Source organism: Epinephelus moara, chromosome 19 (assembly GCF_006386435.1).
Source record: "Epinephelus moara isolate mb chromosome 19, YSFRI_EMoa_1.0, whole genome shotgun sequence".
In the NCBI taxonomy this organism is placed as follows: Eukaryota; Metazoa; Chordata; class Actinopteri; order Perciformes; family Serranidae; genus Epinephelus; species Epinephelus moara.
In genome coordinates, this window is record NC_065524.1 from 4,907,063 (window position 1) to 4,925,648 (window position 18,586).

The 18,586-nt window shown below is 40.5% G+C and overlaps 2 protein-coding genes across 3 annotated transcripts in view; one reads left to right on the forward strand and one right to left on the reverse strand.

Annotated features, from left to right (window-relative positions):
* The window catches only part of si:dkey-191g9.5 (rap1 GTPase-GDP dissociation stimulator 1-B), a 50,776-nt gene extending 33,867 nt beyond the window's left edge, over positions 1 to 16,909 (reverse strand). The window contains exons 1-4 of the mRNA XM_050070693.1: positions 16,663 to 16,909; positions 7,905 to 8,009; positions 6,817 to 6,939; positions 5,504 to 5,629 (exon numbers count right to left, since the gene is read on the reverse strand). Coding sequence (XP_049926650.1) covers positions 5,504 to 5,629; positions 6,817 to 6,939; positions 7,905 to 8,009; positions 16,663 to 16,675 — 367 coding nt within the window. The 5' untranslated portion in view covers positions 16,676 to 16,909. The remainder of the gene's footprint in view (positions 1 to 5,503; positions 5,630 to 6,816; positions 6,940 to 7,904; positions 8,010 to 16,662) is intronic.
* The window catches only part of borcs7 (BLOC-1 related complex subunit 7), a 1,032,483-nt gene that overhangs the window by 869,575 nt on the left and 144,322 nt on the right, over positions 1 to 18,586 (forward strand). The window lies entirely within an intron of this gene.

An 18,586-nucleotide genomic window follows, 5' to 3' on the forward strand; every position in this document is an offset into this window, starting at 1 on the left:
ACTATTTAATATATTTCTAAGTTAACAAATATTGCTGTAAATGTGGTAAAAGGTGACGTTAAAAAATTCACAATACTTTTTTAAACATTGTTTGAAGCTAAATGTGGCAAAATGTTGATGTTATTTTCAGCGTGAGACACTTTACAAACGGCACCCCATATGAGGAAGACCCTCTCAGAGTTGGCAACATTGGAAACAAGTGATACCTCCTTGGGGGCGTCAAAACTATTTTGTGTCCAGCTAATTCTTCATTTTTCACTTTGAGCCCTTTTATCCAGTCACATTCTTCTGTGTTAAAACTAGACTGAGACAGAGCAGCAAACAAAGGGTACACTCCAAACTCTTCTCAGGCTCTGCTGCTGGGTGTAAGGTGCTTAGTTATCTTCAAGTACAAAGTTAAAATAATCAGGTCCACACAGAAATGGACTGCTTAATTATTTTTCAATGACAATGTTAAACATTAATGCTTTATGTTTCATCTGTAGTGTATGATTTGTTTGTCCTTTCAACTGACAGTCAGATTTGATTGTGAAATACAACATTCAGTGAGTAATAAAGACAAAAGGAGTGCAAATATAAATAGAATTTATTGAAATTTTAACCACAATTCCCACTGAGCAAGCAACGTCTGTGGACGTCCAAGTCTAGTTGATATCATGTCCACAGATGTGATATCAACTAGACTTGGACGTCCACGGACGTTGCTTGCTCAGTGGGAAGTTATAGATGAACTCTTAGAATGTTTTAACCCTTTGGGCCCAAACGACGCATAGTGCGTCCAAATTCACACCTGTTCTTCTCTATTGATTTCCTCCGCGACCGTGCGTCATAGCGAGAAGCCATCACGTGAAACAGCGAAATTGTAGCTTTCCGACAAGACCAAGCACTTGTCGGTAGTCCAATGTTTTCATAGCGAAAATAAAAAAAGATAAAGTTACACTAAAATGAAGTATTCACTGAAATGAATAACAGAGCTTTCAGCTCTGCACACACATTACTCTTGGATGGATTACTCGCGAATGCAGGCTCGCACAGAAATGCCACGCATATCACATGAAAGCACAGGACTAGANGTTTTTCACTTTGAGCCCTTTTATCCAGTCACATTCTTCTGTGTTAAAACTAGACTGAGACAGAGCAGCAAACAAAGGGTACACTCCAAACTCTTCTCAGGCTGTGCTGCTGGGTGTAAGGTGCTTAGTTATCTTCAAGTACAAAGTTAAAATAATCAGGCCCACACAGAAATGGACTGCTTAATTATTTGTCAATGACAATGTTAAACATTAATGCTTTATGTTTCATCTGTAGTGTATGATTTGTTTGTCCTTTCAATTGACAGTCAGATTTGATTGTGAAATACAACATTCAGTCAGTAATAAAGACAGGAATGCAAATATAGACAGAATTTATTGAAATTTTAAACAAGTTATAGATGAATATTAAAAACTCAACATTAGCCATGACAGCCTGGGCTATGTTCAGGCCTAACAAAATGTGTCCTAAAGGCGAAATTCAAAAGCAGTGACACTGCCAACTGTGTCACTGCTTTTGGAGGTGGTCTTTAAGACAATTAACTAATGTACTTAATAACATATAATTTCCCCTAGGTGTGAAATTAACTCCATCTTTCAAAAATAGCCCAGGACTGTCATGTCTGATGTGAGGGTGCTCAATAATGGCACCATTTAAACTATGAGCAAATGTAGCCATAACACTGTTAACAAATTTCCTGGCCTTATAAATTTTTGCTGGATTGGCACCAACCTCCCAGCTGCACCTTTGGGTCAACAAAGAAAATATTATCTTCATGCCAGGATGCTGGAGGTGAAGCTGGTGCAGGTCCTCCTTTATCATGTTGACCTGCTTGACACTGCTGACCTCCCCCATGTCGTTGCCGCCACAGTGGATAATGAGGACATCTGGTGCTGCTCTTCCTCGCAGGGAGTGGGAAAAGAAGGGGAGACGGCCTCTCCACTGCAGTCCGCCTCAGACACGGACACCTGGCATGCTGAGGTTGCTTCCCAAAGTCTCTGCAGCTCTCTGGGCACCACGCCGGACATAGCTGTCACCAATGATCCACACCGTACCTATGAAAGTAAAATGAGTGTAATAAATGCTTTAGATAATGAAAAACAGAAAGTTAACTATAAAGGGTGAATCAGTTCTTTTTGTTGACAATACCAATATACTAATACTATTATGTCACATCTGTAGGATAAAATAGAACAGGGAGCAACACCTCAAAATATAGATGACGGTCTTTTAAATGCTTTCTTTTTGTCCTTGGAAGACAATGTAATATTAGCTTAGCTGTCTGAAGTCAAGTAGCCAAAACTGGTACTTACAGTTTCTGCTGTTAACTTTAATTAACATCTTGTAACAAGTATAACACTGCCTTTCCTTCGCAACTTCGACATTTCTTTATCATGTTCTAGATGATAATCTCGCACTGCGCTGTTGATAACAGTAATGTTAACGTTACACATAAATTTCAGTCCCCTTCGGACTCTTATCAATGTCAAAATCATAAATATGCACGCTGTTTGCAATTGCGGTGTGGGTACTAGGCTATAATCTTTAATGTCAGCCGTTATGCACACTGCGAATCCAACTACTAACTCGAATTTCTTGTTTGGTATCAATAAAACGTTCATGGTAAGAAAGAACATTACCGTTAAATGGCTAACATCACATGTGACATCACATGTGACTTAGCTTATTAACATTATCTTATTCAAAGTATAATCAAGTGACATCCAAATAAACAACTCGTAACTAAAGTTACGTGAAAATCTAAATTCAGGTCAATTGATTTGCTTAAATTATTCGTTAAATATGTATTAAATAAACGTTACGCTGATTCACTGTAAAACTGGCCAAATTACTGCAAGTCTCGACAAAATCAAGTGTTGCAAATTAACGTACCAAAATTAACGTTATATATTTAAAAACATTGAAGCATTTTTAAGATCGTGTAGTATAACGTAATCTCAATAACAGCTGAATCATTGTTTCAAGGTTTGTTGTATAACGTTAGTTTCAGGTAAACTCAACTTACCTCAAGTTTCATGAGGGAGCTAGCACCAAGCAGGAGCAGCCAACACCACAGGGCTCGCCAAAGTAGCCTAGCTTGTTAGCCTTAGCTAACTTAGCAGCTTCGACTGAGGTGGGCGTGTTTAAGCAAGCCGGCTTCATTTGGCCCGCCTCTTTGCCCATTTTTGATTGGCCGGGAGTTGGGCACTGCCAAGATGGCGACGGCCAGAGCCGCCTACTTTGAGCTTCAAAACCGCTCCTCAAAAACCAATGGGTGACGTCATGGTGACTATGTCCATATTTTTATACAGTCCATGGTTTGAACCCACGGCCGCTGCATCAGGGACTGAGCGTCAGATCACGGGGTGTCCGCTCCATCCACTAAGCCACCATTACTCCGTGGCAACTTTGTTGATAATCGAGTCACTTTTCTTACGACCCGACAAACCGCTGTCTCACTGATGTGTTCAGTGTTTTTGATAGCCTATTATAAAGAAAACTCCAGCTGCTGAAGGATCAAAGAGCAATGCATCAAATTTGCTCCGATGATAACATAAATCCACGATGTGTAATATTTGATATATGTGGGTGGAACAGATTGTTAGATAAATGATAGACTGTGAGGTGAAATTGTATCTTTCATACAGACACTCCTCTGGGGAGACATCCAAATAGGGTCTAATCACCTTCTCCGTACGCAACAGCCTCTGAATAAACTTTGCCTCAACGTCCACGACTGGAGGGAAAAAAAGGAAAAGGAAAAGCCATGTTTCTCCTTCCTGCTATACACTCAGCCTCAGGCTTAGATGAAGCAAACCTGCAAGCCAGCAGGTTAGCTTCCCGGAGTAAGTTGCCATAGTAACTGACTCTGGGTTATGCTTAGCTGGCTTTGTGAAACGGAAAACTCAGAGTTTCCCTCATCTCAGGCTAAACATACTCAGAGTTTTCATTAATCCTGCTTTCTGAAATAGGGCCCAGTTCTGGACTACTGTCTATCTTTCCTTTGCTGGCAGTGAAATACCATGAGCCATAAACGCATAAGACATTCACACTGAGCTGAAATGAAAGGAGTGCTCATAATTTTGGTAAAAAACCTTAAGTAAACAGTCTCATACTGTCTTTGTGCTGTTGGTTATGGTGTGTTGTGTTTCACTACAGACAGGGCTCAGCCCCTGCTCATACAAACACGGGAGCTCAGCTGAGTGGAGGAGAAAAGGAGAGCGGAGAATTGGAGACAGCTGCACTCCACATGTCTCTGCATGAAAGCTTCAGGAGTAAAAGCAGCTGTGATAGCTGACATAAAACAAAAGATTGGATCCTCTATATAGCTCAATATAGTCCATTGCGATCAGTCAAAAAATGCCTTGATCAGCACTGATCCCAATTTTTAGTATTTTAACTTCACTTTAACTATAAATAGGTCATTATTTCATTTTATACAACAGTTAGTTCTGGCCCTGCAATCTGATTGGTCGAGAGACAGTAAAACCGTGATGATATTGGAGTACAACATCACGGTTATTTCACTGTATATGTATCACTCCGCCTCACAGCTGATTGCAATCAACAATCAAATCAAAACTGACGGTTAGTGTCAGTTAGGTCAGCAGTTGCGTTGTAGGCTAATTAATTCATCCACTGTCAAACAGCCAAAAATATGGATTTATTTCCTAAAATAAGTTTTGAATTGAACTATGAATGGTCATCAGAGGAAGATGAGGGAGAGGAGAAGCTGAATCCATCTGAGCACACATCCAGGTTTGTCAGTGTTTCATCAGCGGAGCTCAATGACTTGGAGAAAAGCAACATACTGTCAGATCAGAAGGCAGAGTCGGCTGTGCCTGTGAAGCGACAGTCCACCATGCAGTCACCAGAGACTTATTTCACCGGCTGCACAATTAATGGAAACGTGCAGATAAATGTGTATAAAGAGTAAGTGCCTGGCGCACCATGTCTGCGTTACATAGCAACGGTGACAGCGGAGTCCTGAGGGAACTATTTTTGTTGGCGGAAGACAAATAAAATGCTTAAATTATCTATTTTGTGCTCATTTTTCAACATTTCTTAATCAGCCTTGCTTATTTAACTGTTGAACTGTTGTATAAAAGCAATATCACACTCGAGCTCGTGATGTTGTACTGTGATATCGTCACGGCTGTGATTCGGTCATAGGCACGAGGCCGCAGGCACGCAGCCTCGTGATATTGCTTAATCATGGTCTCACAGGTTGTAATTATAGCATGTTGTGTAAATGATAGCTGGATACAAATCATCACATTAAAGTGAGTTGTAATAAGAGATCATTTAAAATTTGAAAATCATAACCCATATACATATACCTATTGAAACCTGAAGAGTGACTTGCTGTCTGTCTCTCTAACCTTTAAAAGAACACAGTCTGTGCCTCATAAGCACACTGTTCATCATCAGTGAACCCTGCTGACTGAGCAGCAATGTCAGACCAACTTACAGTTGTCAAAACAGATGCGTCCGATGGCCCTGCCAGTGTTCAGCAACATCTCCTGGTTATTGCTGTTCAGATGGGGAACCAGCACCTTCACCAGGCCTGCCTCAATGCACGGCTCCCTCACTGCAGCTACAACACACACGACAGTAAGACGTTGGAAATATAAGCCTTAATATACAGTAGTTTCACATTAAAGGTCCACTGTGAAGGATTTAGGGGTGTCTAGTAGCAGAAACGGTATAAAATATTCATGACTATGTATGCTATCATTTATTATCACTTGAAAATAATTGTGTTTTTGTTACTGTAGAATGGAGAGGGTTCTCTCCAGCAGATTCCGCAAACTTGATCTACAGTAGTCCACAAGGGAATAATCAAAAACCAGCTGTAGATAGGGCCATTCATGTTTTCTTGTCAGCACTTGTAGTCCCCCTACACGTTTGGCATACAGGAGAAGTTTCAGTTCTGTGTCCTCACCATCAAATGCCACTAAATCTAAAACACTAGACCTTGCCATTTGGTGGTTAGCTGTTACCAGGCCATTAAATGGCAGTTATCAGTGGTTATAAGCATCATAGCTATGGGTTAAGCCTGTTATACACTGTGCAATTTTGGGCTGTCCCATATGAAACATGACCAACATGAAAGAAAGGTGACGTTATCTTTGGTCATGGCTCTTAAACGATGGTCCTATGTCGCACAGTGACAGAGGTTCAAGGATGGTTGTTGTCACAGTCTTGCGATCAAAGACAGCCTGGGATACATTTCTGACAGTGTCAGGCCCTCAGGCCCCTTTATTTCCATATCTCTACTTGTTCACCTGATGCCCTTATACTTTTCCATCTGGCCTAGTCAGTCACCTGACTCCTGCATCCAGCCGCTCCCTCCTGCCCTGCAGTAACCTCTTTCCATCACCTGACCAGCACATTTCCAGCCTTTGTTTCTGCCTGTCTGATTCTAGCAGCCAAAGGGACTCATAATTCTCTACTTAACCCTGATCTGCATATGTTTACCTAGTAAATATGAATTTTAAATTCAACCTGTCTATCTGTGAATTGTACTTCTGGATTCAAGCTTTCTGTTTGAGCCACTAAATTTGAACATTTACAATGCCATGACAACTGGGCAAACTCATCTGCTGGTGAGCGTTGGTGATAGGAGAAATCCCTCAAAGCTACACATATACTGATGTAGCAGTTATATAAAATATTCAAAATATTCATATTCAGATAAAAAAATTAAATTGCTTTGTTTTATTTACGGCTGAAAGGTTGCAAATGCTATTCAAGAAGGTAACATCTGTAGCAGTATCCTACCTTCCCTGGCCATCTCTGCTACCACCAAAGCCACCTGGCAGCTCAGGTGGCTTTTACTCCGTAAGGCCTGAGCCAGTGTGGGTAAAATCCCGCTTCTGGCAATCTCCACAGCAGCATCCTTTTCTGTTGACACCCAAATTTATTAGATCAACATGACAGCAATGACAGGATGTAGAATCACAGCACATACTAAAAATATGCAAAGGTAGTTTTGGCTTAAAGTTTTCAGTTTACACAGTAAAGCCCAGATGACTTCAAGTCACAAAGTATGTGACTCAGACTGTGATGAGTGAGTGGTTTCATTAAAAATACACTGTCACAGATGTCTTTTTGTTGGTGGCCTCCTGATCATTTCTTTACTGCCACCATCCAACTGTCAGTTTCAACCAATATAATCGATACCCTTACACCAATTATTCAATAAAGTATAAACACAAAATCAATGTAAAGCACCTTTTAGACATGTACCATGTTACATATAGTATGTAATGGTAATTTTACGTGTTGGTCACATGCCTGAGAAGAGTTGGGGCACTTTGAAAAGTCATCCTGATAATTTAATTTTCAGCTGTAAGTGTAATGCTTTAAGATATAGAGTTAAACATTGTGGTCCTACTTATCTGACATTTCATTATATGTACTTTGTTGCTTTGCTATTATCTTTGATAAACCAAATCTACCAGCACAGCAGCCAAACAATGTACTAAAACATATTTGAGCCACCTAAAAAAATCAATATCACTCTAACTGTGCACTATATTTGAATATTCACTTTACCTTACACACTAACCAATTGAGGCCACAGTAGACCAGCAGCTCAGTGTTCTGCTAAGTAAAATTACTGTTTTTGTCAACGGACTCTGGTGGCTTTGATATAACAACGTCAATTCCCCAACAGATAGGCTGAGGTAAAGCGATGGAAATATTCTAAATATAGCATACACTTACACTGATATTGAGTTTTTTAAAGTTGGTCTGTTTTTTAGATGGCTAAAAACAAACTTACTCAGCATTTGTCCAGCACTGTTTGATTTTATGTATGTGACGCGTGGTGTGTATCAGACATGACATTATATTACATGACTTACTCTTTTCCAAAAGACTAGCCAGCACTGTGTCTAAATGAGGCTTGAGCTCCTCATCAATCAGCTCCGTACTCACACTGATAGCCTTTAGTGCCTCGCTCAGAGTATCTGCAAGACACACATAAACATACACAATCACAACCAGCAACAACAGTTAAGAGTCTGACAGCATCTGTCATATCCCATTTTAATAAACGCTCATACATGAACACTTAATTTTTATTTAAATCAACAATAGCAAAAGTATATCAGATCAGCAGGAGGCACCTGAGGAGCAGTCAATGGTGTTTGCATGAGAGCTATGTTTTCATCAACCCTATGCCAGACTAAGCACTGACATTGATTAATTCCACAAAATTCAAGTTGTTATGTTAAACCTCTCAAGTGTTAAATGCAGTATTTGAAACTATTCCTAAATAACCAGTTTGTACTGAAACCACAGGTTTAAACATAACCTTTGAAATGTAGTGTTGCTGCCTTACTAGTTAGATAGTTTCTGATATAGCAGAAATTTGACATGCTAGACTTTACGAAATGTGTTACCATCTTAATTTATTTTTTGAATTTGAGATTAGAATCAAGTGTTACACCAAGATATTTAAAATCAGATACCAATGTCAGCTTTTCTCCTGCAACATTATTTGTTGACCTCTTAGTGAAGAACATAACTGTTTTCTTTATGTTAAAGTGAAGATGCGAGTTATTAAGCCACTGTGTGACATGGGCCATTACTGCCGTGAGTTTAGATGCAGCTTGCTGTTTGGTCATTGCATGTACATTAAATTACAGTATTGTCTGTGTACATTTGAATGTCAGACTCATGGCCTCCAGTGGGAAGATTATTTATGCAGATACTTAACAGCAGGGGCCCCAGAATTGATCCTGATACCAATAACATTCTTTCTTTTGTTTTGGAAATACCCTCATCTTAAACACAGGATGATTGCAATTTTCAGGCATCATACTTAGTAGATTGGTGGAGGGGCTTTATATCAGTGTCCATGCTGATTCCATGTCGTGCAAATTGATTTTTTTTTTTGCTATTTGGGCTTCATCTTGAGTAGTACTGCCATTAACACACAGTTCAAGGTGTTTTTATTAGCAGTATGTTTTCCTGTTAACCACTCTAAGTTTTCCCAACTCCATAATTCCAAGGGAAATTTGGAATTCCCCTTTGTTTGGTCAGTGATATTAATGAAAAATTTTGCTTTTGCTTTCTCTCATCAGTTTAGGTATGTAACCATTTAATCATGGGAGAACTTTTTTTTGTCTGTTATTGGGTTAAGATTTCGTAAAAAATTATTCATTATACCTTGTATTGTGGACAAAAAGATCTGACAGTCAGATTCAACATCAGATTAACACTAGAATATTATTCCATTTAATCCCTTTAATTGCATTTTCAAAGTTATTTTGTTCTCCCTAGGGTATTTTGAACTGACTGGGCTGTCTTAAGATAAGATAAGATAGGATATACTTTATTGATCCTCCAGGGGGGAAATTCAAGTATCACAGCAGCACAAGACAAATCAAAGAACATTAAATAGAATAAGATTAGAGAGAAGAAATAAAATGTAAAAGATAATAGATAAATAAAAGATAAAATAAAATTGCTACATGACAATACAATTACTATTATTATAACAATTATTACATTACAAGGACAGACACTTTTTGGACAATTTCCCAACTGCAAGGGTCAAGTTATGATCGGATAACCCAGTGATCATACTGAATGCTTAGCATTGTTTAATAAATAATTGTTTAATAATACCATAAACTATCTTAATAAGAAAAACATATATAAAATAAGATGTTATATAGAATAATGTCAAAAAAGTTAAATGAGAACTACGAGTTTGTCTCCATTCTTGCATGACGATATGGCCCAAGTAGCATCCTATTTATAAAAGACAGGAATTTGTTCACTTAGCAGCGTCACTTATCCAATCCACACTGCCTAACCAGCAAAATATGTGTTAATCAATTTCCAAAACCCAAACCAACCTGCAAACCGCAAACTTTATGCATTATGGTAGCACAACTGTGTTGTACTGAAGACTGAGACGAGGAGACAGACACAGACTAAGCACTGTGGTGTGTGTGTGTGTGTGTGTGTGTGTGTGTGTGTGTGTGTGAGAAAGAGAGAGAGAGAGAGTGACAGAGAGGGGAAGAGAAGGTCAACTACTGCACGTGATGTTTCTGTAAGTTATTAAGAACTTGACCAGTATACTGCTTTGTCACTTTTAGACATTCAATGTTTTGATATATTTCTAGTAAGCTTACTCAACCTGTTACATCACTAACAAATAGATTTAGAACGTCCTTAGTAATAGCGGGTCTAATGCATATATTTGGGGTTGGTTATTGTTCCTAATGAAATTATTTCCATCTCAATTGTTTTGGGGGTTGACTGAATATAAGAAGAAAAAAATACTAGAAATCCTAAATACTGTGAAACATTTTTTTTACCTCCTCACATTTTCTAAATCAATTAATGTTCTGCTTTTTTTTTTGTTTGTTTGTTTTTGCATATTTGAATATCCATTCTCTTAACTTTATGTTGTCTTTTGTGTTTCTTTAGCTAAAGTCAAGCACTGTGTTTTGGGCTGAAATGTACCAATGTAATGTAATTTTTTTTGGGTGGGTCATAAAAAATATGTCCGCAGGTTCTGTATCAGGGCCAATCCAGGCATTTTCAGCAGATTTCAATAGGCTATATTGTGCCTGATCCATTTCCAGTCCTCTGTTTACTACAAAACATTGTGCTCTGGGTAGGCCATCTTTCAGCAACACCATAGTGTGCTTCATTAAATACTGGAACATTTTCTTAGTCCAGTGGATTATAAATTAATTAAAATTAATTAATATCGCATTGATGTAAAAAGGTGCACATTTGAAGAGGTAACTTCCCCAAACAAGACACAAAGGAGGATGGAAAAGTGAACTATGCCAACATGTGTGTTGATTTAGTCGAGATAACATCAAAGAAGACAAGCTAATCTACAGGAGAATAAATATTTGAAAGTAATACAGAATACCTGAGAGCCTCACAGCATTATATTCTATTACAAATTTTAATATTTTGAATTGTCACCTGCCGCCTGATTTTCTGTTCTTTACATAAATGTTTCCACTCTATAGTGGAGCATAAGAATTTACCAGAATGCAGGAAAGGAAGCGTCTGACACTCAAATTTCCACACACACACAAACACATACAACCCTCACACACACGCAGTGAGGAGAGACCTACAGATGGTAATCACCTGAGCTAATCCCTTGTAAGTCGAATGAAAATAGCCTGAGTGGAGGGGGCTATCAGGCTGATACACTGCCTGCTGTGTCTGGGTCTAACCCCAGTGTCCTTCTGTGTGTGTGTGTGTGTGTGTGTGTGTGTGTGTGTGTGAGAGAGAGATGGAGAGAGAGAGAGAGAGAGAGTGTGACCGTGTGCTTCTAAGTGTGTTTGGCAAGAAAGCAGGCAAGCAATTTACTGATCAGTCTCGCAAGCCCTTTTTAAATAGCATTTGTGTAAATTTGCAGGAAAGCCCAATCAGTCTTGTTTCAGCATTGGCAGTATTAAAACAAAATTGGGGAATGCAGAAAAATGCCGCCTGCCTACTTTTGTTCATACAGAATGTGCCTTTATCGGGGCAATGGGGGGCATGAGCAAGTAACCCAATCTGTAGCTCAGCGTGTGACGTAAACAGTGACATGCTCCGAGGGAAGCCGCAGCTGGTCAGTCCTTCGGCGATTCTCTCATAAATTGGCCCATCCTTCACCGTCCCCGTCATCTGACGGTTAATGGCCTCTTCGAGGACAAGGAGGGCGCGCAATTCCTTGTCTCCCCAGTTGCTCATCTTTACTGTGGTGTCTGTCAGGTTTGCGTTTCCCTCTTGCTACTAGCTGCTCATTCCTGCTATCAGCTGTTTCCTGTTTATCCACCGCCAGTGGCTCGCACATGCGACGTCATCAACAGCTCCTCCCACAAGTCATTAACACCTGCCGTGGCGGAAGGGCGCCTCGTTCTTTTTAAACCAAAAAGGTTCCGCCAATATGTCTACCCAACAAGGCGGAAAATTGAGCACCTCGGATCAACTTGCCAATCCGGCTCTGTGTGTCTAAACGCTCGCAGCTTGCCGGCAAAATGGCCCAACATTCGCCTAAAATCTGGCAGTGTAAAAGGGGTTTATGGCTCCTACATTCCGGCCCCTAATTATTCTAACCTAATAATTATACATTTACACATCATGTAGGAGACAAACACACAAAAGAAAAATTCAAAGATATGGTTCAGTCCCCTTGAAGATGTCCTTTTCTTTTTTAGTGCAGCCATGAAGTTTCCACACATACAAACATACAGAGTACATGAAGGGGGTGGACACAGTATCAGGAACACCTGCACAATTTAATATAAAAGAACTGTCCAGGAACAAATCCCAATATCGTGAAGCTCATTGTGTGTAGTGGTGCTCACACTTTGTAAGACAGCTGTTGATCCACCTCTATGATCAGTTTTTAAAGCTGTACATTGTGATACTGCCTTTGGGATTTATGCCTCCAATCAGCATTTAGCAAGACAAATAAGAGTCCGCAGCAGCAGAAGCCTCAGATAAGATTGGCTCTTTGGGCGGTGGTGTGACTGCAGCTTGTAATGCATGACAGCCAGTCCCTTCACTCTCAAGCTAAACAGTGCTCTCTTACTGCTCAGTGAGACAAACAGCCTGGTGTTCCAAGGATTGTCTGGTCTAACTGTGACATTGGGGAGCGGTGCAGCTTAGAGCTTAGATTCTCTGCCCGGGCCATAATTTCTCGCAACTATCCTCAGGCTCGGACGGGTTGGGCTCCTCATTATAGACCTAGGCTATGGAACCAACTACTTATCACACCTAGGGGGTGATAAGTCGGCCACCCCTTGACGGCATCACTGGCCGTACACATGTGAGTTGTTGACAGTGACAACGTGTGTGTCGGCTTCGTCGGGTCTACCAAGTGCAGCACGATGCTGGTATATGATAGCAAAAAGACAGGGACCTCGACACTTAAGAGGCACATGACGAAGGCTTGCCATGGAAAGAAAGACAAGAGTCAGCCTTCAATGTCCACGTTCGTATCCTTAAACAAACATGTCGGGTTTAAACCGGGCTCGGGCTCGTAATTACAGTTACAGGGACGGGCCAGGCCGGGCTCAGACAGAACGTGCACAGGCTCGGGTGAGGTCGGGCTGGATGTTTTTAAGCTCTAGTGCAGCTCCACGCCTTGCATCAAACGAGACTGACATTTTATGCAATGCAAAAAAGTGAGAGATTAGCCAATGCTTTATTTTGTGGAGACAATAATTTTACAGACATTGTTTGTTTGAGAATATCTGTGTGATAAATGGGTGCTCGCATCAGGCAGTTAGTAAACCCAAATCTGCGAGAGTTGGAGAGAGACGGTGTGATTTTACATCAGACTACTTGTTATTAAGCTTAACCCTTGGATGACCCTTTGTGACGTACGACATCCATGATCCTTTGTAGTGGACAAAAATGTCCAGGGGTCATCCAAGGGTTAATGTGGGGTTATTGCCCAAGTAAGGCTGGCTGTATTCACACATTTTAATAGTGATTTTATTTAATAACAGTGACATCATGGCTAACACTATCATTACCTGGCTGTCCATGAAGGCAGGTCAGGGAGATATGAACAACATATTCTCACTCTAACCTCGTCAAATATTGATGTTTGATCATGAACTTTCTAAGTGGATGTTGATGATCTGGGATCATCAGGGTGTGTGTGCTGTGCTATAGACTGTGTGTGCTATTGGGTTAGCTGCTAACTGCTAAGTGTCTGTAGCTGCAAGGCAGCTTGTTCCTTAGCCCAGAGGTGTGTATATTACTGTGATACTGGGTTAGTAGCTAATGACAATCTGTCGCCGTGGGGTGGAATTTATTTTTTGGCTTGGGGGTGTGTGTATATCACTGTGATATCTACAATACTGTGATAACACGTTTCTGTGGTGTGACAAACTTATTACACATATTTACTTTTACTTTACCCGGACTTGCAGTTAAGATTGTTTTAAATGTCTTCTGCAGTCATCTTAAAATCTTTTTCTTTTTTTGTCTTTATATTTTGCCCTCTTAGGGACTACTGCAACACATAAAGCTATTGGAGATCATTGATCTTAAGTGAATCAGAGAAGAAGTGCACTAGAAAAAGAGGCTGAAATATAGTATTAAATCAATTAGCTAATTTAAAGAAAGCAAACAAACAATATTACAGAAAATGTCATGTCAGGTTTCTTGTAGTTAATTATATATTATCTCGTCACATGATAAGAGACTTGAAATTGGATAACATCAACATATATATTACTGCATCTCTGTGTATAACAAAAGCACCAAATAAAATAAGAAATCATTAATTTCATTTAACAATTTTAAGTGTTGATTTACAGTTATTATATAGTTGATTTATAATTATAGATGCTGCTTTCCTTTTTCAAGGGCATATATAGCAAGTGGCATTGTTTTTAATTTAATGAGAGTTCTTCTTTGAACACAGGCAGATTTTCAAGGTGGCAATGACTGATAAGGGCCCATTCTCCACCCAACACATTGTTGGAGGGCCCACTCTCTTTATGGGCCCCCCACCTTACGGGCCCTAGTGCAACCACACTTTCTGTACTGCCTTTATTAAAACTCCTGGTTATTGTAGTAAATGGATATTTTATTCTATGTTTTGGCCTCTCGTCCACACACAAACAGAGTTTTAAGTCACTAAAACAGAGATTTTTTTAAACACCTTCTAAGATGCAGATTTTATTTAAATTCTTGTCTCTGTTTACCTGTGTGGATGTGTAAAACAGAGCAAATTGGGGAACAACAATGAAATCAGTTTGCCAATTGTGGCTTCGTGGAATGGCTATATGCTTAAAATACTGCATTTAAATGGGGTAATGTTTACTTTGTTCATAAGAAGAGTCCGTATGAATGGCTCCTGGTTTGAACCCCAGGGCGGGGTTGCATGTCCTCTGTGTGTCAGCGTGGGTTTTCACCGGGTGCTCCGGTTTCCTCCCACAATCCAAAAACATGCAGATTAGGTTAAGTGGTAACTCTAAATTGGCAGTAGGTGTGAATGTGAGTGTGAATGGTTGTCTGTCTCTGAGGCCCTGTTTAGACGACAACGGTTTCTCTAAAAATGGAAAAGTCTGCCCTTTGCGTTTTAAAAAACTTCTGCGTTTATATGATGTCGTTATTGAAATGATCCCCATTCACACAGAGCTGCAAAATCTACTGAAAATGCTGTAGTATGCAGGCCAGGCCAATGGGTGGCAGTGTAAATTTGCAAAGCAACACCACGGCATGACGCCATGCGCCTGCACTGAAGCGCCTTCCTCTACAACACAGTGATTACAAACCAAAACAAAGAAGATACAATGGCGAAAGCATGCACAGATAACTTTGTCTGGATGGACGATGAGGTGGAGTTGCTACAGTAACAGATCTACACTTCACTTCAAATCAACAGGGTGAGCAGCACAAACAGAGCTCGGCATTGTTGTTGTGACGGTCGACTTTCCCGCGCATGCCTAGTGACTGGAACCGTAATGCACATGTGCAAAAAGTCTCAGTTTTCAGAGGAACTGCATATTGCAAGTTTACATGACAACGGAGAAGCTGCCGTTTCCAAAAAATTGCACTCTGGAACCCGTTTTCAAAACATTGCGTTTTCAGGCACCCAAAACGCCGCTGTCATGTAAACGATCGCCCAAAACGCAACTTAAGTTTACCATTTTCAGTTGAAATCGTTGTATAAACGGGACCTGAGTGTCAGCCCTGTGATAGTCTGGTGACCTGTCCAGGGTGAACCCTGCCTCTCATCCAATGTCAGCTGGGATAAGCTCCAGCCCCCACATACGACACCTAACAGGATAAGCGGTTACGGAAAATGAATAAATGAATGCTTGTCTAATGACTACTTTACACTTAGTATTACTGGACCACTTCATGGACGAACATGCTGCACCCAATATTTTTTGCTCCACCTCAGCGTCTGTGGTTTAAAGTCAGTCAAGCAGATGGTGGGACACTTCAAGAGTGGGATTTTGTGTGATGAGGGGTGTAAGGACAACTTTTAATTCCCAGAGTATCACCCGTGTCTTTGTGCGAGCACCTTCATCCATATATTGAAGAGAAATCAGCAGTGATGAGATCTCAGGTAGCTGTTTTGAAAAGGGTAACTTTAGCTTGTACAGTTTACTGCCTTTGTGACAAGGAGAGACTGCGCAACACAGGTAACGCCAGGGATTGCTTGGGGTAATTTTTGCCTCCCACTGTGGACAAAGATAAAAAGGTGTGGACAGAATTATTTTTTTAAAGTGAAATGAACGGGGAAAATGTCCTCTCTCAGAAACATCTGTATACATGTTGACAGGGCCTCTGTGTAAGTCATGATTAAAAATCTGACATTTGTTCAACATTTAACAATTTGGTTTAAATGTCAGCCATCAAGGTAGTTTCAATTCTTCTTCTCCACTGTTGATTCAATCATATTTATCTCCTCCTCAATCAGAATATCTATCTATCTATCTATCTATCTATCTATAGAATGCCTTCATATTCAAATTAATACACACACATTCACATTCCTTGATGTGTGATGCCTAAAATCACATAACCACAGCTCGTATTGTACGTCATTACTGATATGAAACCATGCACACTCACACACATAAACACACACTAGGGGATGTTCGATATGTAGCTACTTACCGGTGTCTGTCATGGCTGCTGGTCGACAGGCTCTCTGCTGCCTGGCTCACTGCCTCTGCCTGTTTGCACTGTGTGTTTCTATGTGTGTGTGCAAACGTGTGAGTATGTGTGTGTGTGTGTGCAAACGTGTGTATGTGGCTGGCAGAGGAGCTACCCTCCCTTCTTACGGTCAGGTGTACCCCAGCTCTGTCTCTCACTCTGTCTGTCTGTTTCTCTTTACTCCTCGCTCTTGCTCCCTTAATCCAATTATCCGACACTCTCTCTCTGTCTTTCTCTCTCTCCTCCCCCTCCCTACCACCACTGCGCCTGCGTTCTCTCTTCCTGCTCATTTGCTGTCAGTTCCCTCCTTCCGTTTCTCTCTCTCTCAATTCTCAAATTCATATGCCGGTAAGCGTTATTTTATATTAAAGCATCACTGTAGGCTATATAAGAGTGTGAGTGATAGCCAACAAATAAATTTAAATTATTGGATAAAAAACAAGCTTCTATTTCACAGAAATATTTTATGAAATAATACTTAGCTATAGAAAACCCAATGTCTGAAAATAACAACATACACAGAGCAACTCAATGAAACACAGAACATTTCTAAAACCCCCAAAAGAGTTGAGGAAGAGCGGTGGATGCAGGCTTCATGAGGAGAAATAGTTGTAACCTTGATGTAACTTCAGTTCTATGAGTATGTGCACAGCTTTCTAACGGGCTTCCCTAATGGTTTACCCTATCAAGGCTTCACCTCAGCATCCTTAGACAAATCTTTGCACTCACCGCCCAATCAGATCATAGCATACATGCCCTATAAAACCATAACACACCCATTGATTATCTCACTCTTGGACTCATCAACTGATGAAAGGGTCCAGCTGGACATACAGTTAGAGGGCAACATATTACATCCAGGTCGCTACTATTTCTATTTCATGCTTTGCCCTCTGACATGCTTTGCCCTCTGACATGCTTTGCTATTGGTAAACACCGGCAGCAAAGTACCCAGGTGAACAGCCCTGGACCCGAAGGCAAATGCAAATCTTTCATAAAATTGCATCACAAGTGAATGTCTCCCATGGACTGTATAACTAATGGATGTAGCCACCGTGACATCACCCAAAGAGTAGTGGACTGCCGTTTTGAAGCCACTTGTTAGATAGACAACAGGCTCTTACTGCACCTTTGCAAACAGCTCACCTCCAACAGGTAAACTTCTGTTACACTTACAGCAAAACAATGAGGGATTTTAGCTGTGGATCAACCTGCTGCTTTAAACGTCATCATTCAAGACAAGCCTTCATCAGTTAAAGACACACCTTCAAGCACGTAGCTGTGTTATAATGGAGACACAAATCCCTGCCACACTGGGCTGACATGCCAAAACCAAACCAAACCAAACCAACCCATGCCAGCACATCAGTGAAGGTATTAGACAATCAATAGGATCTTGAAATCAATTCTACACCTCACTGAAAACCAATACACAAGTAGGCTATATGACTAATACCACAAAGAGAGTTACAGTTCTCTTGGAAGAAATGAAGGTGTGAATAACTTTCACAAGATCATGAGGATAACTGGAATATAGATCTCAATGTAAGTACAGTTGTAAAAAGTTCAAAGGAAATGTATTGTATTTATATGTAAGCACATATAGGGCAAAGAGAGATAACAGGGCCTAGGGCCGATGCTTAAGGGAACCCCACAGAAGACACCAGCTATCAGATCAGGTCAGATGTAAACCAAATTGTTTTTGAAGGACAACACAGGGCAACTGTGGATCAGAGGTAGAGCAGCTTGTCCACTGTGCCTGGACAGCGTGACGTGTGTGGTTGTGCTGCTGCCGTGGTCCTGCCAGATGCCTCCTGCTGCTGCTGCCATCATTAGTCATTAGTCATACTTCTACTGTTATTATACACATATGACTATTGTCACA